General features: G+C 42.6%; 1 protein-coding gene across 1 annotated transcript in view; it reads right to left on the bottom strand.

The window, feature by feature from the left end:
- agmo (alkylglycerol monooxygenase) overlaps positions 1 to 22,604 on the bottom strand; it is a 95,830-nt gene that overhangs the window by 61,770 nt on the left and 11,456 nt on the right. Inside the window, exons 4-10 of the mRNA XM_083989786.1 lie at positions 9,260 to 9,363; positions 8,492 to 8,587; positions 5,428 to 5,494; positions 5,043 to 5,108; positions 2,398 to 2,477; positions 1,888 to 2,022; positions 239 to 355 (exon numbers count right to left, since the gene is read on the bottom strand). Coding sequence (XP_083845912.1) covers positions 239 to 355; positions 1,888 to 2,022; positions 2,398 to 2,477; positions 5,043 to 5,108; positions 5,428 to 5,494; positions 8,492 to 8,587; positions 9,260 to 9,363 — 665 coding nt within the window. The remainder of the gene's footprint in view (positions 1 to 238; positions 356 to 1,887; positions 2,023 to 2,397; positions 2,478 to 5,042; positions 5,109 to 5,427; positions 5,495 to 8,491; positions 8,588 to 9,259; positions 9,364 to 22,604) is intronic.

The following is a 22,604-nucleotide window of genomic DNA, read 5'->3' as shown; positions in this document are numbered from 1 at the left end:
CACGCAGCGCTCAGTCTTAAATTAAGGACCTGGGACCACCTTGTCATACTTTATATGAGGGATTACAGTAGCCTAAACATAACGGTGGCCGGTGTGTGACCGGTGAGTTCAGTCACTAACCCAAAACAGGCCTGAGAGGTCTGCCTGCAGAGAGGCACACTGCCTTTTTTTGCTTTTGAGTGACACCTTGAAGAAACTAAACGTCGGCTCCTTTTTCCTAACGCGACAGATAACGTACCGTCTTGTTTTCAAACAAGTCGTGGTAGCTCTTCAGCACCAGCAGGAAATGTAGGACCACGTAGACTTGTAAAAGCAGCGACCAGCTGGGATCGTGAGGCACTTCCTTTCCAGTAACCTGCACAAGAAAAATAAAGCATGTTTAATTCCCAAATCCCCTAATTCTTGGAGTAATTTTCTGGACACATTCTCACACTTGCTGTATAAACAACAGCAACTGATTCAAGAGGAGCCTCACATGAGAAACAGCTCAACTTTTTTAGTGCTTTTAAATCTTCTGACATGACAAATGTTAATACGTCAAAAGAACGGTATGAATATGTCTTGTGATGATTTAAAGACTTTTTTTATTTGTCTCATCCTTTTGTCCTTTTGCTGAGTGTTCATTTATCTCTGTAAAGAAAATCCTTTCCGAGTGTTAATATGTCAACACATTACAACAGAGGAGAGATGAGGAAAACAAGGGAAACAATAGAAAACACAGTGTCAGTTTTTCCTTTTTTTTATTTTAACAGAACACATTCTGAGGCCAAAACCAGCTTGGACTGGCCTCTTTCAATCCTCAAGTCTTGTCTACCTCTTGTGTGTTTTATTTTCTTTGTAACAAAAAAGAGCTTTTCTGTCACTCCAGCCTCCAACATGCATGAATTTCAAGACTGGTGAAAATTAGCTTGTTGTGCTCCGTCTACAAAGCCGTGCAGGATTTATTGGGTGTAGCGGTTTCCCCCAAACACTTGAGGAACATATGAGTCCTTCTGTAAGAATTCCCTGAGTCACTTGACCTGCTTTTGTCTACAGCCTTTGCATCCAGAAACTATAAGTGACTGGGCTTGTTGGCTGCATGTTAAAACTCTCACCCCTTTTTTTGGGAATGAGAAAATAAAAACAAAACAAAACAAAAAAAACACCCAACGTTCAGGGGGTTTTCCCAGGATCCTGAAGGACCCAACCACCACATGTGGGTTCCCCCCGCATCCCATCCCGACCCTGTAGGTATTCCAGCCTGCTGCTCTGCTTTGTCTCAAAGAGCCAAGACACGTTCGAGCCCTCTGTCCTCCTCCTCCTCCTTCACTCCCCTCTCTTTCCTTCCTTTCTTTCTTTCACTCAGATATCAATGAGCAGACGTCCACACGAAGCCTTTCAAGATATTTCAGTTAAATTCCAGCTTGGTCCATGTTTAGAATCACCCTGCTGTGTTTAAGGGGCCAATTTAATCGTAAAGGCAAAGGGGATTTTTTTTTTTCAAGTGTGAAGCATGAGGGACCTAAATATGTGACACCATCAGCGTTATTTCAAAGCTAACCACTGGGGCATTCAACTGGAGCCTGTATTTCTTTCTCTGCACACAGACACATGCACATTTACACTCGACTTGCATGCGGTTTTAATCCCGCAGACTGCATTTAAAGACGGTGAAAATGAACTTATTTTGTTCCCTCTACAAAGACTTTATAGCTTTTTATTTGATGTGGCAGTTCCTTGTAAAAGTTGTAGAATATGTGAATCCTTCAAATGAGGAATGCTCTGAGTCATTTAGGCCTCTGTGTTTTCACTGTGTCAAAATGATGGGTAATGAGGCCTGAGGGCATTATATGGTGAAAATATGCCCCTCTTCCAGGGGCGATGGAAACAAAGGATAGGTTTACAAACCTTGGGATTGCCTGCGTGGTCGCCCAGCCGAGATTTACCAGGTTTCCAGCTTGGACCTTTGAAGAACACTGACAGTTTGTTGCTGATAGCCGTGTAGGTGTTGGACCTTCTCCACAAATAAAAATAGTAGTGTAACTAAAATAGGAGAAAGAAAAATACACAATCAAACGCTACATTTAACTGATCAGTGTTAACTAAGAAATTAATCCTGAGGAGAAATGTTTCTGCTTTCATTGGGCAGGACGTTGCTCATGCTCTACTCTGCTCTGCCAGTTGTGAGGGGCAGCGAAAATAATCATAACATCCACCTCCTTGGCATTTGGTTTTATTGGCCTCCTTCACCTCAGCTGGCCAGTTTGTTTAGAGTGGAGTAATAATGTTATGGTTACAAAATGGCCACTCGGCCAACAAGGGAAACATGAGCTCACGTCTCATCTGCTGGAGGTGTTTATGCTCGGACCGAGGTGAGCGGCTCGACTGATGGCCGATGGCTCAGGGGGTAGGACTGACCTGAACGTAGAGGATTTCAAACGTCCTGATGGGGTACACCAGGCCGTACACCACTTTTTCTGACTCCAGAGCAAAGGTGCCTAAAGAGAAGATGCACAGTTTCACATCATTTTTATTTTCACTATGAAGCACAGTGAACCAGCTGGGTGCATGCCTAGGTAGGTGTAATGTATTACTTTAAATTATGACTTCTGCAGCACTAAGTCTTCAGCCCTGAATGTGCTGCACCTGGTGCAACTTTAATGTTTAGTTTGGAGTGGGTGTTAATTGGAAAGTCAGACTATAGTATCCATGGTGATAATGACAGAAAAAATGTTGATGACACAGCCAGGGAGAAGAGCGCCGATGGCAGTGTGTCCTGGTTACAGAATAAATAACACGAACAAGACAAAACCCAGTGTCTCTGTCAAATCCAAGTCTTTTCACTTGGCTCCTGCGTGAAACGTCAGACCCTTAAAGGGATAGTTCAATATTTTGGCAAACTGGCCCATTGCCATAATCCCAATAGTTTTAGCAGTAGGTTTGTTACCTTTATTTGTCGGTGCAAGCTATTCTTAGAACGGTGGAGCAGAGCCGCGAGCTGCTCAGAGCTACTCTACGGAGGCTAATGGGATTTCTTGGTTTCCCTCATCAAACTCATCAAACTCATCAAATACACAATCTAACAACTCCAAAACGCTCTGGTGGACAAGTTGTGACCTGCACATTCACCACACTATGAGATAATAACGGAACACAGCAGTTTGAAAAAGAGCGTCTTGCTCGAAACGTCACGTGCTAATAAATCCTTGTCTAAGGGAGCTTCTTTTGGTGTGCGGATTTTTTTCATATTTTTTCATCTTTTTAGTGTTCCCTCCTTTGATCCTGCACCCATCCCAAGTGGGCCTTTTTGGATGTGCGTGTTTTTTCTTACAAGTTTCTCTAGTCTATATGACTTAAAATGTGTTGGATCACTATATATTTCACACTAACTTGCAATCGGGCAGCCTTGAAGTGGTAAAGAGTTCATACAACAAGACTAAGACCGAAAGTCACTCCTAATTCCATGTCCTGTGCTCTCATAAGCTTTAGCTAGTTGGTAATTAACCAAATATTCAGCATGCTAGATATCTGCTCAGCATATGTGTCAGGTCAGTGAACCTCAGTAATTGTGTCTTGATGGATGGATATCAGAATCCATCTGCGACATCAACATCAGGCTTGAAATTGTGCAGTCTGATCGTGGCATAACTTTACATCATAAGTTTGCTGCTGAAAACCAAAACAATGCGCTCAAGGATGCTTAAATGAAAGAAAAGGCAAAAACTTTTACCTTAGAGATCAAATATAAAACATGCTCCTTCTCAGTATTAAATACATCTCCTAGGATCAACCTTTTCAAACTGCACCCATGCACAGAGACAAACAACTGGCCCAAGGGATTTCTGGGTAATGTAAACTTCAAAATTTAATCAGTAACCTCTAGCTGACGTTTGATGCAAACTTGCTGAGTTCTGTATAAAAGCTAAAGGCTAAAGTCTACAGTCACAGTTTCCCTCCAGTTTGATGTAATAAATGGTGACACCACAACTTTTGGTTTCCCCTCAATGACAAGTAATGACAGGGCAGACATGAGAGACAGCAGTACAGATGCTATATGAAAATCAGAATCAGTGCTAATAACTTATTTCAATATTTCAGTTCAAGTTTCAGTAGCCTGGACTGACACAGGTGACAGTAAATTTTAGGAGCAGTTTTACATCATAAGTCTGCTAACATTTGTTTATGAGTCATAAATGTTACACACTCAAACCTTCATGTGCAAGGTTTTATGGATACGTAATTCAACACATCACTAATAATAAAAATAAAAACAAACATTAATTTTACATGACTAACTTGAAATATATAACTGGCACCTTGTAAATGTCTGTGCAACAGCACCTCCACTCCTGTCTTCTACACAGTGTATGATCAAAAAGAAAATGGTAGCAGTTAAAGCTCCATAGATGTTTGTGTTAAAGCTCCATATAGTATAAAGGTAGATGTTTGTATTAAAGCTCCATACAGTATCAAGGTAGATGTTTGTATTAAAGCTCCATACAGTATAAAGGTAGATGTTTGTGTTAAAGCTCCATACAGTATAAAGGTAGATGTCCATGTGTAGTGTAATTATACAGCAGCTCTAGGTTCTATATTCATACTGTAAAAGTATCAAAGCCTCAGTCCACAGATAAATACACACAGTATTCAGAAACTGAGACTTAAAGCCAGCCATCAGGACTTCTGTAACTTTGTGATGTCACAACAAAGCAGTCACCAAGCCCCGCCCATCTTTATTGTCCATCTTACACATGCAGGATTTGGTTTCTTTGAGTGTTTTACTTGCAATCTGCTTTTCTTATGATATCACTCAGAAATTAGTCAGCCAATCATAAGAAAGGCTCAGAACCTCCTCTCTTCTGATTGGCTGTCACTGACCTGCTGCTACTAGAGCATCTGAGAGAAGCCTGAGAGAAATGTGAAACTACACAGAGATGATTTTGGGTTCATAATACCACAAATATCTTCTCATGGATCAACACCTCAAAATAAAACTCAGTCACACTGTAATACTCACAAAAATGCAAATGCAAAAAATAAAAGCCAAATAAACTTTTTCTTACCGAATAATCTGTCCCAAATGATGAGAATGCCTCCGTAGTTCTTGTCAATACAATAAAGGTTCCTCCCTGTTGAGATTAGTATAAGTGAGATTACCACAGAAATGTTATGAATTCTCAAAACATAAGCCCACATCCATGGACCCAGTGGCCTCTGTCATTCCATTATCTCAGTGACATGTTTTCCCAGACCAGACTGGTCAACCTGCCAACTGGACTGGACAAAATTAAACATCAACACAATCAGACATGGCCAGTTATCGACCTCTCAGCCTTTATCAGACCTTTGATGGTGGTGTGCCAGCTGAACCATGGAAAACCTCTCAGTTAAACATTGTAAAATAAGAGGAATAGCTGGTCACTTGTTTATAAACCTATGAGATCTTACCATGATGAACTCTGTGATGTTTTGGGGTGTTGAAGACCCACTCCAAAGGTCCAAGGTCCTGGATCAACTGGAGAAAAACAACAGGACATGCACGTTAGACCTATGAAATAAAATATCTCAAATCTGGGTAGAGTTACCACATATACTGTATGTTAACAATTTCTATAACTCTCAGCCTGCAGCTGTTTAGCAGAAATTCACACACTTCAAGCTGTGATTGTTCAAACATCCCACCTGCAAATCTAATACATGTGCATATATCAAATTTCTATATATAGTGAATATGTAACCATAAAATTAAAACAAATATGTAAAAATGACACATTGTACCTAATAGAAATGGAAAAAATCCATATATTGACATAATATCTAGCTCACACTTATGTGTGTTTATGTAAGCCTATGTTTGCTTATCGTGTTGCCTAGGGGTCCCCAACCACCGGTTCCGGGCCACAAGATTTTTATTATACAGTATACATATATATATTGTTGGCCAGTTGCAGGTTTTCTCATGCACAGGCAGGCCCACAAGCTAACCATCGCAAAGAAGAGTCAAAAACAAACATTGCTGTCCCATGTGTGATAAAATAGGTGACATATGTGACAACATCACTCTTCATGTGGGCACATGTCAAAATTTGATGTGGGATGTGGAGGTGAGAGGAGACAGAGCTTGAACTTATCTTTTAAGCTCTTTTTACATGATTTTTCTTAATTATTAATAGAAATATTTCACATTTACAATTGAAATCAACAATACAATACAAAATAAAAAAATTGCTGCCTCAATTGGCCAGGTCGCTTTTGAAAAAGAGATTCTACATCTCAATAAGCTTTACCTGGTTAAATAAAGGTTTAATAAAAAATAAAAAAAATAAAAAAAACTTCTTCCAGTACAGACTGTATAAAAATATGCATCACTATCCCCATATTCAAATAATATGTGTCACCTTCCTCTCTCTAGTGATATGAACCAGTTTTCTTTACAAATTCAATTCTGGACCAGTGTTGGTAGTTAGAAGCCAATCAGGTGGTCAATAAAAGTCTAGATGTGACTGAGGCACATGCATGTCAATAGGCTGTAACTTTCCTGAACTGAAAGTGTTGTTTGGACATTGAGACCTCTGGGTGATGGACGCCACTTGGACTCCTTTTAGGTTCAAAACCAGGGGTAATTAACCGAAAGATTGCTGTGAATAGTTGCTGTTAGGTGCATTATTGGATATCTGTCCTGTTTAAAAGGTGATAGCTGTGGCCCTTTCCTGCAGAGAGCTGCCAATATCAATCTAGTGTCAGAAGAACTACAATGGTGGGAATGAGGAGAAGTGCTGCTAACACTTTTGGTAACGGTTAAAGCCATTAACACACACAGAGAAAACATACATATGTATAGACTCAACATCATGCAGCTGAACGCACCACAAGTTCAGTCTGCGCATAAACCCAACATGAATCATTTTCTTCTTATTGATATCAAACAGATGCAGCAGTGACTCATTAGAGATTACAGAGGTCACACTGAGCACATTTCACACAGTTCAAGTTTCTCTTGCGAGATATTTCTGATGTTTCTCATCAATACGACCGACCCCTTAATCTGGAGAAACGTGTGCGGCTGGACAGAGTTTTCTCAGTGATTCATTATTTCCATGTAATGGCTGCGTCTGGCAGCCGAGCGTGAGAGTTTTATCTTGAATGAAAAGGGGGTCTCCACCACTTCACTGCGGCTCTGAGGCTGCAGCGAATGGTGTGCCAATAAATTACGTGACATCAAAAAAAAAAAAAAAGCCCATAAAGGAGGCATAAATTACATCCCCTCAGAAAATTGTGACTATTATGACTGTTTTCACTAATAGTGCACTAAAAGATGGAAGGCGTTCCAAATCCATTCATTCCCTCTAACGATCGTGGGGATTGTAAAAGTGATACTCCCCGTCACTTTAAAGGCAGACAGAGTGGTCATGCTTCTGTTTGGAATATTTCATAAAATCTCATTATTTTTTATTGAATACAGGTTCCACTGCAACACTGAGTCTACAAAGGCTCTACTCTGCAGACGGATTAGTATTGGCACAGGGAGAAAGATAAATTTACAGACTGTGTTTTTTTTTCAGTCAGATTAACTGTGCACGGCAACAGTGAGTGGAGGAGGGGATTGATCCAGCACCAGAGCTACGGCCTGGTCTGGACTGTGTTTGATTCACATCTGTGGATCTGGGTCTCCCAGACTCGGAAACTAAGAATAATTCACACTTGATCATGATATTTCAACTTTGATCATATGAAACTGCTGATAAGATGCTATCAGAGCGATGACTTCAGTGGCTTGGTTCATCTGACAAGCTTTTAAGATCTCATCCAGCCAGTACCACGACCTTCAGATCAATGTCCTCTATTTAACTATTCTTATTTATCAGTGTGTGTGTGTTTTGGGTGGATGTATTTTAATTTTCTCTTTTACTTCATTAACCTGTGGCTATCCTACACAAGTTTACTACTACTAGTATGGAGGCATTTGGATGTTTCATAATGTGTGTTTTGGACGATTCAAAAGTGAACTCTATCCGCGGCTATTATATGTAAATCCGTTGCCAGTCGGACCCCACCCCTGGAACTCCTAAAGCGTTTTGATGACTCTGAAAGTTCTCCAAACCCTTCCTTGGCATGACGGTGAGAAGACAATTGGTGAATTATTGATTTTGGGTGAAGTATCCCTTTAAGAAAATGCATCAATAAATCTATAATATCTTTTTACATTCACATTTGTAGGATTAAGCTGATGCTCCCATTCGGAGCCATTGATAAACTGGATTCTCAGTCAATGTGGACTCTGTGCAGCTGTTAAATGCTTTCCCAGGTACAACAACACCTTTCATGCTCCCTCCAGTGGCGCCGTTGTTTTAACCAACACACCGTAACATCGAGACAGCGCGTCTCTCATCGCTGTACAAATGTACCGTGTGTGACATTCTGTCAAATTCAGGTAGTCCAAATTATTTCAGTGTTTTTCCACGGCCGCGGCCGAAGCGATGACAGAGCCTATGACCTGAGTTTTTACATTTACCTCTGTGTGGATCCAGAACTGGTAGAGCAGGTTTAACTGTAGGTGAACAGCGAAGATGGACGGAGGAACAGCCACAGCCATGGGCAGGTAGAAAATCTGAAGAGAGGAGGAAAAAATCAAGACACAACACATCTGACAACATCTACTGTGACATCCTCAGGCTGGACCACTGCTCCCTGGCTTGCTTTAAAATTCCTCTTTTATTAACATGTTGCATAATAAACAGACACGAGGCGAGTTTATGTGCAACAGATGGGACGTTTCCCACCCTCAAAATGTTAACTTTGATTTACACACACAGTAACGTCACTACATAGCATTTCCCACATCACTGCTAATGTGTGGATGCTAGTGGAAGACGTTCTATATCGCCTGTAAGTAGGGTTAGGGTTTGAAACCTCATAATATAGAAACTACGTGTCATCAATCTGCATTCTGCCAATCTGTCATGTGACTTTGCAGAAGGATTGTCTTTTATTGAAGACATAAATCTTTATAGACAAATAATTACATTTCTTGAAAAGCCCTCAAACACCTGAGCACTATAGTTTTTTAATGAAACAAGAGTAAATAGTGCTGTATTTTCACTTGTGGATTACTACACATCTGGTGCACGAGTGAGCAACAGGTCAGTGTGGGTGGGATTGATTCAAAATGCGATTATCTTTGTGGCGGGACCTGTAGAGTAGCACCAATAAATTTGATTTATTGTCAATCAATTGATTGTATTTGCTGACTTGTTCTTTAGGAGAGGAGATTCGACCTTACCCATGATGTGAACTGCTGGGTGAGGGACTGCCTGAGGGCCGTGGTGAGGTTGTAGTACTCTGAACTGTGGTGAACCTGGTGGGCAGCCCACAGGAGGGACACCTCTAGACACACACACAGACACGGGTACAGTACATCATAAAACACGATTCCAAGAGTCCAGATCTCATAAGAGGTTATCACTTCATTCACCTTCTTATGACTCTGAGGTAACAGCAGCCATATAACTTTCTACACATGATTCATGTGCAGGTCTTGAATGTGAACACACGTCTCCTTTACATCACGCACACATGCTCAGCTGACCTTACCTCACACACACACACGCTGAGCTGCCTTTACATCACCAGGACAAATGATTTATGTCAACAATCAACTCTGCTTCTTCCCCAGATGAGTAACTAGACACTTTCATCCCACAGACGGAGCCATTTTGGTCTCACTCCTGGCCAACCATGATGAAAAGTCAAGTCTGAGCTGTCCACTTGAGGGGGCTGGATTGGGGGCGGAGGAGGGGGGGTTCAGGCTATTATGATGGCGGGAGTATTCGGGTGCAGCTGGTAAGCATCCAACCTGATGTCCCAGTGCTCCAGTTTACATTCCTCTGCTGTGTTGTGATACTTGCTACATTAATATCTGTGTTACACTTCATTTTAACATCCAAAGGGAACATGCTTGTTAAATTTCACTGGATCTCCGGGCCGTTTCCGGACCACCCCGTCTGGTCTGTGCTTTTTGGCTCCTCTGGCCCATTTTGGCTTCTGCAGCCATACAAGAGAGAACAGTAACCTTCAAATATTGCAGAACCACAAAGCTCCATATAGACGACGTACGGTAATGTGTTCAATATAATAAAATCAGCCCAAGTTATTAAATGAGGTTTGAGTTTCATGCAGCGGCCTTGGTATATGTGATGACGGGGATTTGTCATTAAAAGATCAACTATCAAACAATCAAACTTTAATTATAGAAGAGTCTCTGCAGATGCACACAACTTTATTTTTAGCTCGATGACGTTTGTTTTAGTTTATCTGAAGACTTTTCAGAGTTTTAATATCCCACGTGTCTTAAAAGAAAGCTACAGCCCATTAGATTAGCTTAACAACTGAAAACTGCGAAATGGCTAGCCTAGCTTTGCCTGAGAAAAACATGCTCCAATTAACTTGTTCAACGAGTTTACAAACCAAAGTGTAAAGCAAGAATTAGCTGTTTTATGAGTGATATCTGCTTCGCGAATGTGTTTTTATAAAAGATTATGTGCTCTGCGGGTTCTAGTGTTTTTACTGCTCCCTGCTATGAAATAGTCAGGCACAAAACTTCCTGTAAAAACAGTGTACTGTCATATTTATGCTTCAATTTTTATGGATTAAACAAATATAGAGCATGATCAGGTTTCAGAGTTGGGGATTGGCTGATTACGTTTCATTTGGACAGAACTCGGCTAGGTGTTTGCTTCCAGTCTTTGTGCTAAGTGAAGTTAACCAGAACGCAAATAACAATCCCTTTAACCTAGTGTGCAAGCACATAAATCCATTCACACACAGACACACTTATTAACGCACACACACGGTAACAGCTTGACCCGGTGTGGGATTTCTCCCTCTCCATTTTGAGGAATCATTCTCAAAGCCACATCTCCCAACTCCTCCTCTCTCACTGTTTCATAAACTTGTGAATTGCATCGAGGTTGGCAGTCGTTAAAACCCCAACGGGTGGAGGCGTCCGCCGCACCTGAACAAACACTCAGCTGAGAAGTGAAGGTGAGTGTTGTGTAAGCGGAGCGGAGGAGCGCTGAGATCCACCCGAAGACGTTTCCAATCAGTTAAACGGAGGTGGAATTCCTCAACTGTTTGGGGAAACCCCGAAGAGCTCCGAGTGAAAACTACCACTTCCGAGCAATAGTCCACACCTCGCTTATTTAACGGGGGTTATTGCTGGATTTCAGCAGGTGTGAGAGAATAAATGTCACGGGGAATGTTTTTGGAAGTGTCATATTCAGTGTTAAACGGTGTATTTTGGATGGGGTGGAAATGGAAGCAACAGGGTAAGGTTTTATTTCAAACTTTATTTGCCCTCTCAACGCAACTGACAGACGGTCAGGAGAGGAGGGGAAACAAGGAGAGGGGAGACGACTGAGTGCAGCAGCAGTCAAGAACAAAAATTATGACGTTCCTTCCGCTCTGAACCATGGGGGATTCAGAGATGAACTGTCTCGCAAAGAGACATATTCGGAGGATAATCCAGCCTTTGTTTAATTCCAACAGCCTGAGTCTTTTGCTTTTTCGCGTCTCACTGGACTAGTGCTTGGCAGGGTCCAGGACTAAGGGCGGTTAAGATTGATGCTTGTTGTCATTGATAGGAAGTAGGAACCGCTAGGCTTCACTGCAAGCCCATGTCCTCATCTCTGGACTCGGCGGGACACTGCATAGTTTGGCAGGGTTTATTCAGGAGGGAAGCCCCGTTAATGGTGAGAACCAATGCCACAGAGTCTGCGTTCCCAGCAAGAGCAGAGAAACGCTGAGGACGGCACTTCCAACTGGCCTCAAGCGAGCCGCAACTCATGATTTCTCAGGAATAACAAGAAGGTGATGGACAGTTGTGACGGTTGATGCAAGACTGTCATCATGGTGGAAAGGGCAGCATTAGTGCATCATTCAAATCCTAATAATAAGCTGTGATGATGTTTACCTGACGAGGACCTCTAGTGGCCCTTCCAGTTACGGCTGTTGTCTGGACTGCAACAACGTTATAGTCAACAAGGCGACATTCACAAAAAGTTGTTGCTTTACATAAAATTAATAAAAGCTATTCATGCGAACAGTTGGTGAAGACACTGAAAGACAATTGAGGATGACAAACAGCCTATTTTATTGTTCATTCAGGACGACTTGTTGCTTTTAACCATGGCTACAGAAAATGCTGGCTGCTGCATCCATTTAAACTCGTGAGAAATCTCAAATGGTTCAAGAAAAGTCTAAATATTCCAGAATTTGTAGAACGTCTTAGCTACAGAAGATTCTAGCTAACGATTAAGCGGATGAGTTAAACTATACCTATAGTATTATGACAGATGGGGTGGTTTATCCAGGTTTTCAAATATCTGATTGGGATTAATGCTGCAATCACATGGAATGTAGAGCTTAGCTCAACACTGTGTTCAGCTAATCAGTAGCTACTGTAGCTAGCAGCTAGCTCATAACTAAATCCATAAAGTATACCTGCAGCTGTCCCAGCCAAAGCTCTCTCTGATCCTGTCACCTCACTAACCTCACTAACACCGTCTGTTACTGTTGTTGTTTTGTTACTGTCTCATTTATGGTTGTCTAGTATCACTATTTTTACTTTTAGTGTCTCTGTCCTTACTTAACTTGTTGTATGTCACTGTACGTCAAACTAACTGTCATTCTGTGGTATGTTACATTATGTCTTTATTCTTTATTGTTTTGTGTCACTGTTGTTGTATGTGCTTTTATTGTCTATATTTGAATGTTACTCCCCCTCTCCCTTCCCCTTAGGAGGTCTTTCACCTCCTACCAGGCCATTGCCTTAATAAGAATGTATTCTTAGCAATTCTTGCCTGGTAAAATAAAGGTTTACTACTACTACTACTACTACTACTACTGTAGGAGCAGTTACCAGTTTATGAAAAAAAGACTTTAAGGTTGTTATGTGTGTATGCTGATTTACAAAAACATCTGTAGCAGCATCCATCCCCATCTGAAACTAGTTTTCATTGGGCTAGGTAGTTAGATAGCAGCTCTATCTAAAGCTAGATAACAGTTGGATCTACTAGGAATGAAACTCATTGATTTCTTTCTATTCTAATTCTTGTTAGTTGTGATTAAAAGTGTGATTCTTCTAGAAATTCAGCAATAATAATTTCTTAATAGCAATGAGCACTTTAGTGTTTTGGGGTGGTGGCAGAATCCACAAGGTCAGATACTATTAGGAGTTAATTTATATGTTTATTTTTGAGGTAATTTGGTTGCATTGGCTATTTAAAAGACTGTTTTTCAGCTTGAAAGTTGAAGTATTATTGCTTTTACACCTCCCACAGTACCAAATCCTATGCAAAGAAAAAAAAAATTCCCTACTGTCCCAACACTCTGAATAACAACAAAGAGGGGCTGGCTGGCAGCAGGGTGACGCAATACGCTACATTTTCAAATTGAGTTGTTGAATCACAGCATGACACATAATCAAGACCTATAAGTCATAATCAGTCATGTTAACATGACTGAGTTAGACTTTAACGGAGTCTGTTTACGTCCACCTCAGCCCTGTCAGGAGCAGTGCTTACATAACCAGAGTCGTATAAACGCAGGAACCAAAGTCCTATTGAGCCCCATAAATCCAGCTCCAGTAGGGGCCTGCAGTAAGTGCCAATAATTATCAAACTGTACCTTGAATAATGCTGCTATAAAAAGAAAGTATGAACAGACAAAAGAAAAATAATCAGCGTGGATGGAGATCCAAATCAACTATTTCGAGCCACTCAAAGCTTATGAAATGCTTTTACAGGCACATCAATCAGCTGCCTAAATCATCACCCTCAGCGACAAACTCCTGGCACCAACCAGCCACGTCCTTCATGTGCAGCCCTGCAAGTGGTGGGCTGCCCCGTCAGTCACGGAGGTAATGGGCTGTGAACGGCCCTCCAGTGTTTGGATTGGAGGGCTCTTGGATGGGGTGCCAACCCAAACAGGGAGCGCTGGACTCGGTGGGACGGTCAGCCAACTCCCCTCCGCTGCTGCCATACTTCATGCTGTCCACACAGCTCAGTCACACGCACTAAACTAAACACACTCACCCTGGTCAGGGCCACTTACAGCTCTCACAAAGAGGGTGTAAAAACTATGTGTAGAAAAGTGACGGCTGAGGTAAAATAGCTTTTCTCTTATACTTTAGAATTTAAATCTATTCCAATTGATTATATTACATATTAAACTTACTTTATTGCTCTGTTGCAGACTGATGACACACACTAGAGATTCAAACTGTCGCCACTTTATCAGGAACACCTGCTTATTCATGTAAGTACCCAACCAGCCAATCGTGTGTGTCAGTACAGGTCCCGTATTGGGCAATTACTAAAAAAACAGCTACTAGTTAGTTCTTTCAAGAAATACTTGAACTACAACAAACTACTACTTATAAAAAGTAATTAGTAACTTAGGAAAGTAACTTTTCCATTGGTTTTTACTAGGGATGGGCGAGTACCAATATCTGTATGGCCTTATTTCAAAGTATCTCTTCTCGTAAAGACTGCCAATACCAGCCGCCGATTCTCAAGGCAAAAAAACCCCCCCAAAAAAACAGGGTTTCCGCTATGTACATTAATGCAGCCGACGTTGAAAGTCAAACCTCTCTACAATTCTCTTATTAAGGGACCAACTCTGCAGAAGTGTGTTGATTGGTTTGGTGCTTCAGAAGATTAGAATGACTGGTCTTTATTGTGGTTAAAGTTTTCACACCTGCACATAGACAACAGATCACCACTGTGTCCGAGAAGGGAGAAACAATGTTTGTATTTCCAGGGCAATAAACTCAGGCCCGACTGGTCCACCATTGTGTGGGTTTGGAGTGCTGTGACCTTGCCCACCAAGCCAGGCGATCAATGATTATAAACACTGTAATCCTGTATGGCTATTTCCACATAAAGTAACAAGTAATGAGTCCATTCAAATGGTGATTATTGTTATTGTGTTATTTAATTTGAAAAATCCACCAGTTACACTTCTCATTACAACCAAAAGTTGTGGATTACAGTAGATGTGTTAGTTATGTGTTGCCCCCCAACACTGTACAGGTCCGAGGCTCCAGTTAATGTTCATTGACCTTGCTGATGAGAGGTCAGCCTGGTTGGCAAACACCCACAGGCTTTTGTCCATATTCATCCTACACATCCACACTGCAGCTCTGTGGTCGGTGGAGGTCGGTCCTCAGCGGTGGAAACCTCGTCTGTCAACACTGTGGACAGACGGAAGCCGGTCGGTTCGGCGAGCGGAGCACACGAGGGCAGCAGACAGCCGGACTGTGGCCTCTGCTGAGCTCTGCGACCCTCCCCAACCATCACAACACTCTTCTGCTCTCCATTTTCTACACAGGCCCAGTGGACGTTATCCCTTTGTGATGACTCGGTTCAATCAGACCAGTCTGTTTCTGTCTCCCTCTCTCTCCCTCTCTTTTATCACACACAGCAGACAGAGAGTGAGAGCACAGTGACCTATAGATCACTGTTGATGTTATCTCTGCCTCCCATGAGGCCTTTCACTTGCTGTCTTCTGCTGCCGTGAGCCAGACCCCCACATCCTGACCAAACCACACCGACTGAACCAGCAAACTAAGCGGGGGCCCGGATTCTTTTGTCAGCCCTGCAACCTGCACTGTGCCAGGAACTTGCCGTCAGAGTGAAGATTTATGGAGCCCCCGGCCTCCTGGGGGCCGGCTACCCCCGCAGCCCCCCCCCCCCTCCCCAAAAGCCCCCACACCCTCCACCCTGCCACACATCCAGGAGAAGCTCCTCTTTAAACAATAACATCCACGTCGGCCGCGTCTCCTTGGGGATGGAGGACAACGGAGGAGAGCAGAGGAGCGCCGAGCACATCTGTTTGTCTGAACAGCTGCAGCTGTCTGCAGGACTCGGGGGGGCGTGGCCACCAGGTAACGGCCACAGAGGATGTAGGAGGGGGGCGGGGCTACAAGAGCAGTAGGCAGGAGGAGTGACCAAACTACATTTTTATCCACGATGCAGCACTTTTGCTGTATAAATCACTTATTTCAGTGCAAAATGCGCGAACCATGTGGGGCTTGCATGATTTCATAATCTCTGCATTTCAGTTGCAATAAAGTCACATACTGTGTATCTTCACAGAGAGTTGAAAATGTTGCATGTTCACTTCACCCAGGAGCAGCCATGTCTCCCCTGTTGCCTCGGGATCGTTATGAAGTGACGTAATTTGGCAAAGTGAAATGTCATGAGTAAGAGAGAAAATAAAAAATAGCCCAATGATTAAAAATAATTATGCTTATGCTGCTTATGCTAATGTTGAAATATTGAATTGTCTAAGTGTCTGGGACAAAGGGATGTAATGTTAGTGACAGCTGTGTGTGTGTGTGTGTGTGTGTGTGTGTGTGTGTGTGTGTGTGTGTGTGTGTGTGTGTGTGTGTGTGTGTGTGTGTGTGTGTGTGTGTGTGTGTGTGTGTGTGTGTGTGTGTGTGTGTGTGTGTTAACACATAAGACAACCTAAGAGATACAAATGTGAGGACGGGGTGTTTTCCCCCCCCCCATCAAATCACACTTTTTCCAGCTCCCACAGTTTTAGCAAATTCCCACAATTTCACTGCATAAAATTCTCAATTTTTAGGAAAACCTGCCTCATAATCGAGGGTTTTTGTCTGCAACAATCACAAAAAAAAACTCTGTATTTTTCTGGAAGGACTGCCTAATTAACATCTGAATGAGGATCAAATACAAATGTATGGAGATGGAGAGCGTCTGTCACCACAACAATTAAAGTTAATGGAGAACAAAAAGGCAACATACGATGAACAACAGATACTGTCATCATAACATTATTATGTGTGTGTTATCAACACAACATCAATATTTCATTGAATTATCTTTACCTCCCCTGGCACAGTACAAGATCTACATGTGAATGTAACTGGGGGAACTAGCAGCTTGTTCTCTCAGGTAGAGAGCCTGTAGAGAGTCAAAACAAGACCAATGAAATATCATGCACAGTGACTTTATTCTCTAAGGACACAACACAGAGCCACACAGCAGTCTATAGCTCAGGGTTGAGCCCACTGACCAGTGGTTGCAGCCCCTTCTTAAACTCAATTCCAGTCAGATGATCTCTCCAAGGTAATAATCAACAATCAGGGTGCAACACTCAACGGATGTGTGTCCCACAGGTGATGGTATATTAAACCCCATTTGTTCCTTTAACTATAGGAATTTATAACCCAGTTTAGTCTAAAAAAGACCAAACAGAGTTCATCCTATTGTCCGTACTCTTTCCAAGGTTTGCTGCAGTCAGGGTTCAGTCGGTTACCTCACATGTACTTCTAACTACAGGTTACTACAGGGCTAAAACTACAGAGACTAAGACTTCATCAAAGAATAATTCACTAATTACCACAGAGAATGCTAAAATCAATAACATTTCCGGTTTCTACCACAGTCCACATCCTGCTAAAACCCAGATTAGTTCATGAGACTTGTGGAGCTTTGGTAGAATAATCCCCCAAATTCCATTATTGTCATATCATCCTCTTTTTCTCTGTGACTAACAGCTGACTCGGTCACACTTGAACTCCGGCTTTAACAGGAAGTGCATCGCATTAAAAGAGCAGTAACAGCATCTCATGAGACCTCCGAGTGTCTCTCTGATGTTCCTGAGCTATAAGTGTAACACAGCAGCAGCAGCAGCAGCAGCAGCACTTGGTGTGGTGAGACGACTGCAGCTCAACTCCATTACCTCACATATAATCAGAGTATGGACAGCTGACTTGCTGATTAATGGCTTCAGCCTGGCTGGCATGCCTGGATATAGATGCTGCACCCGGACTAGAGCTGCTATTAGTGGTGCTTGCCATATGAGGTTAGAATAAACAGAATCAACAGGCCTGTCAACAACATGGCCGCATCTGAACCGAGTCGGCCTCCTGCTCACCCAAAACCCATCTGGTTCCAGGCTGGTTCAGAATAGAGGAGCTGTGAATATATATATAGTCAGTCTGATGGGGGGAGAGGAGCTGAAGGGGGGGGGGGGCGGGGGGGGGGGGGGAGACAGACGTGGGGGGAAGTTGGAATTTGGGTTTCTGTTTTTGTCAGTCACCGGGTTATTAAACTAAGGTGTTTACAGAAGGCTGTTACACATATACCACTGGTTAAATATTTAGTCAGGGTCACGATATGCCAGAGGTGAAGGTACCTGCTAGAAATCTGCCTGCAACCAGTACATTTACATTTTTGTGTCTTGAAAAGCAAAATAAAAACGGTGAAAAATGCAACAACCACCACTTGTAGAGCATCGACCGAGGGGCCACCAATTTATAGAGTTCAAGCAAATACAGCAGATACGAAGGGTTAAGATAAAGCAGCGCTTCATCTGAGTCACTGTATACACAAAGGTCATTCAAATGTTTGAGATTCCACCTTGGCCTCAACTCTAACCGCGGCTGGTATTTGTCTATATATGCAGATTCAGATCCCCGATGCCAAGTGCGGGGCCGCGAACACAGCCGAGCTTCTGCATAGAGTTTGCTAATATCTCTGCCGATGGAGAATCCTGAAGGGGCGTTCCAGGGCCTGAGCGTCTGACTCTGCAGCCTGGCGTGGAGCTCACTTTCCCCTCCATCGGGACCGCTGCTATCTCCAAGATCACAGCGTCTGGCTCTGGAGAGCGGAGCCGAGGCGGTAATGTCTCCTCGGCGAAGAAGGCATCGGCACAGACGACCGAGCGAGCGACCGCCTTTCAAAGTACTTTCCACTTAATTATCTCCGAGCTGTCCTTTCATGTGGAAGTGCAGAGAGGGGAAACTAGGGGAAAAAAAGCAGGGCCATAAAACTGGTCAAGCTGAAATTGATATTTTACACTGAGGCTAATAAGGGTTCGGATTTCCCAGCAGAGGATGTCACTTTGCCTCTTTTTGCAGTTTTCTATTGTGACTTTTCCGTATTATGTAATCGGGAGATTTACGGCTCTGATGTCTGATGACAATAGGATTACAGATGCACGGTTCCTGCTGCTTTCATGTCTCCGAGATATGAGCGTAATAAAACAAGGCAGGCCCTCCTAAAGCATTGTTACATGACAATTTGACACTCATTAAACTGCTCTTTGGCCACATCCTACATGCGTCTCATTCCTCGCTGCTTCATTACAGGCAACATCTATCCCACACACTGGAATATTTTGGTTGAACCTTTGCTTCTGGAAAGAGCCGGAGGTCAGATCCTGGTTGACCGAGACGACCTCGGCCCGACCAGAGTGAGGACTGAGGACCGTGCCGGCTCGGTCCTGCGGTCGGGCCGGGCCGCGTCCCCCCTTTTGGTAACGAGGGGAAAAGCTTATACATCCTGAAGCGAGAGCTCTGCGGCCACAGCTCCAGACAATTATCTGCTGCGACCCCACAATGTTCCATAATAACAACCCCAACGGGCTGGAAGAGGAGGAAATGAAAGTAAGTGGAAACTTTTTTTTTTCTTTTTCATAAAAGAAAAAAAAGATTCTGCAGCTCAGAAATAAAAGAATTCCAACCAAATAAACCGAGCAGATATTCGATACCGTGAGCGTCACCGCTCTGCATCGTCAGACAATGAGGGCAACTCCGGGAACACACACATCATTAAATTCCCTTTCAGGTTTCGCCGAATATTACTCAGCAGACAAGTCACCATGGCGATGCTAAAAATAAGTTGCACACATGGAGCATTAACCCTCAGAATGTCAGCTCGTGCTGCTCGTGCTGGTTTCCTGGATTTGGAGACAAACGCGGAGCTTTATTGACACGAGGACAGAGACGCAGCAACTGATCCACATCAGTTTACTGCCAAGGACACCAGCCCAGTGTTTAACTACCAAGACCCTGCTTGACTCTTACACTGTGATAAAATGCACCATATTCAGCAAGACAACAGAAACACACAGGTTCAATCTAACAGGAAACATGCACACGGCAGAAACACTAAACAAACTGAATTAGTGATGAAATCAAAATGTTGTGGTTCAAACTGGATTTGGTGCTTGTGTAAAGAGTAAACGATGAGGAAAAATAAATGAATAAGAACACACAACAGTGAATAAAATAAAGAACGTTCTGTTTCTATCTCTACTTCAGTTTTCTGTTTCCAAGGTTTTTTTTAAAAAAAAATTGTGAAATCATTCAATGGCCAGTCAAAAGAAAAATGCAACCTTTTGAATAATCAATAAATCAATTGTTTCCAGGTACAAATGCCAATAATGAGATTGTTGTCCATCTAGTGATCAACCAGTAGTCAACCAATCAGAGGGAATAAGACATCAGACTGTGACAAGCATGTTTTTTATTTAGCCATTTATGATTTTTTAATGAATTAAAGGGACTACGAGGACTTTCAGAAAGCTTAGGTGTTTTCAAACTACATTTCCCATGAGCCTCCGCGCACACGGTGAAATTGTTGGACCGGCGCAAGATGGACGAAAGCAAAAGCATTTGCCAAGAATGTTTTCATTCATGAAGAACGAAAGTCGGAGGTTGGAAGACGATCAGATACCATCGTAGTTTCGACCATAAACGATGCCAACTAGCGATCCGGCTGCATTATTCTCCTGACCCGCTGGGCAGCGTCCGGGAAACCAGGAAATGCTGGGAGAGTCAACCATGAAAAAATTATATAAAAATAACTATAAAGACAAAACGATCGATTTAAGTGTTAACAAGTGTGGGTCATGTCTATTCATCCACATTAATATGAGACTCTTTTATAACCAAAAGCAAACTTTTTGGGGTATCTTTAAGAGATAAATTAGCATATGAATCAACCATAAAAAATACCTTATCTTGATTGGTGACAATATTAAGGGCTATTTCCCAATAACGTAATGTTATTGGGAAATTGGGAAACATGTCAGCATGTTTGAAAATATATATTTGTTTTCTTCCTGTATTACAAGTGATGTTCACAGGAGCTATACAGTGAATTAGATACAAGATAAGTGGTTTTAAAATGTTACATGATTATGCTGCATTTTAAATGTAAATGTAATATTTTATTTGATGTTGAAATGGATGGATAGGTGGATGATGGATGGGTGGATGAATAGATGGTGGGTGGACAGTGGATGGTTGGAAGGATGGATGGATGGATGGATGGATGGATGTGGAAGTGAATGAAAAAACTGTATTCAAAGATAGGTGAAAACCCAGTCGTCATGGAGACGGGGTGACGTGATGTTATCTAAATATGGAGACAACACATTTTCAGACGGTTCCTCCTGGAGGAAATCACTTACTCGTTTGTTCACATGAGCCGAGCCAGAAACGATTGTGTAACAACAACAGAGCTTGAGAAACAAGTTAAAGCCCAGTTTACTGAGCTCGGTCTCCAGTGGTGGAGCGAGGCCTGGCAGGTGTTAGAGAGAGAGACAGAGAGATACAGATACAGAGAGAGTGGTCAGCTTAGTCAGGGCCACAGGAAACACAGAAACACCAGCAACACAGGGATCAACAGGTGATGAGTGTTTAGAAAGAGCAGCCGAGGGTCAGGAGAGGAAAGTCAGGAAACCATCGGCAACACAGACTCCCAGGAGGAGGATGAGGAGGAGGAGGGGGAGGAAAAGACGTGAGAGAGTGTCTGAGAAGCCTCGGGACACATTATGTGTTTTCTCACTTTGTAAATTAAGATTAAGTTAAGTTATCATCACTGTTTTCCTTCTAGACTGAACACACAACATTATCATTCATGTTATTCACTTTGTTAAGACGTTTCTGACCAATAAACTTAAAGCAGAAGTAAGTAATTTGTGTTAATATAAGTCTTAAATAGTTCTATCTTCCGACAGCAATCACTTACATAGAGTGTTTGGTCTGAAACACGGGTCTGTCAGTCACTCTGCTCTGCTGTAAGCCGAGGAGAAAACTTTCCTTGTATCCTACAACCTTTATCCAATGAGGAGAGAGAACGGCATAAAGGGGCGGTCCTCTCTGTGTGTGCAGCGAAGGGATGCACGTGAATGTAGTGACGTAGGGACGAGGGCGGGGACTGCTAACTCCATCGGCTGACAGGAAGTTAGCCAAAACCACCGGATCGCTTACTTCTGCTTTAATCAGACAAAGCTACTGAACCATTCTCAGATCTTTCACAGGTGAACTGATTCATCAGCTAATGAAATTAACAATGAGAATAATCATCACTTTTGGCCTCAGAATGATGTCACTTTATCCAGCTGCAAGGTTTTTTATGTTCATGTACAAAAAGAAACTGGGTCAGACCAGAGTCCCTGCAGAGAGAACCTGTGCAGTAATTGCACATGATGACAATAACACCACATCACATGAACTCTGCCAAGTCGGTGGGAGCTAACAATGCCCTCTGGAGCACACAGAGTGTTGGAGCGGAGGCGTCCTGAGGTGACGGTGAGGTGACGGTGAGGTTCTCCGTCACCTCAAAATCATGTAGGCCACTTGCCGTGGAGCTGCGGCAGTTGCTTTAAATAAATAGACAAAATAAAATAAAAAAACCCAGCTTCTGTCGAGGCCAAGCTCTAATGTCAACACAGCGGCAGTGGACTTTCATCCAAAACTATGCGGACCAGACGTCGGGCAGGCTGGATGTGCCACTGACACAAATAAA

This window comes from Trachurus trachurus, assembly GCF_905171665.1.
Source record: "Trachurus trachurus genome assembly, chromosome: 16".
NCBI classification, from domain to species: domain Eukaryota; kingdom Metazoa; phylum Chordata; class Actinopteri; order Carangiformes; family Carangidae; genus Trachurus; species Trachurus trachurus.
Note: the sequence above shows the minus strand (reverse complement) of the source record. Positions and strands in the feature narration are given on the sequence as shown.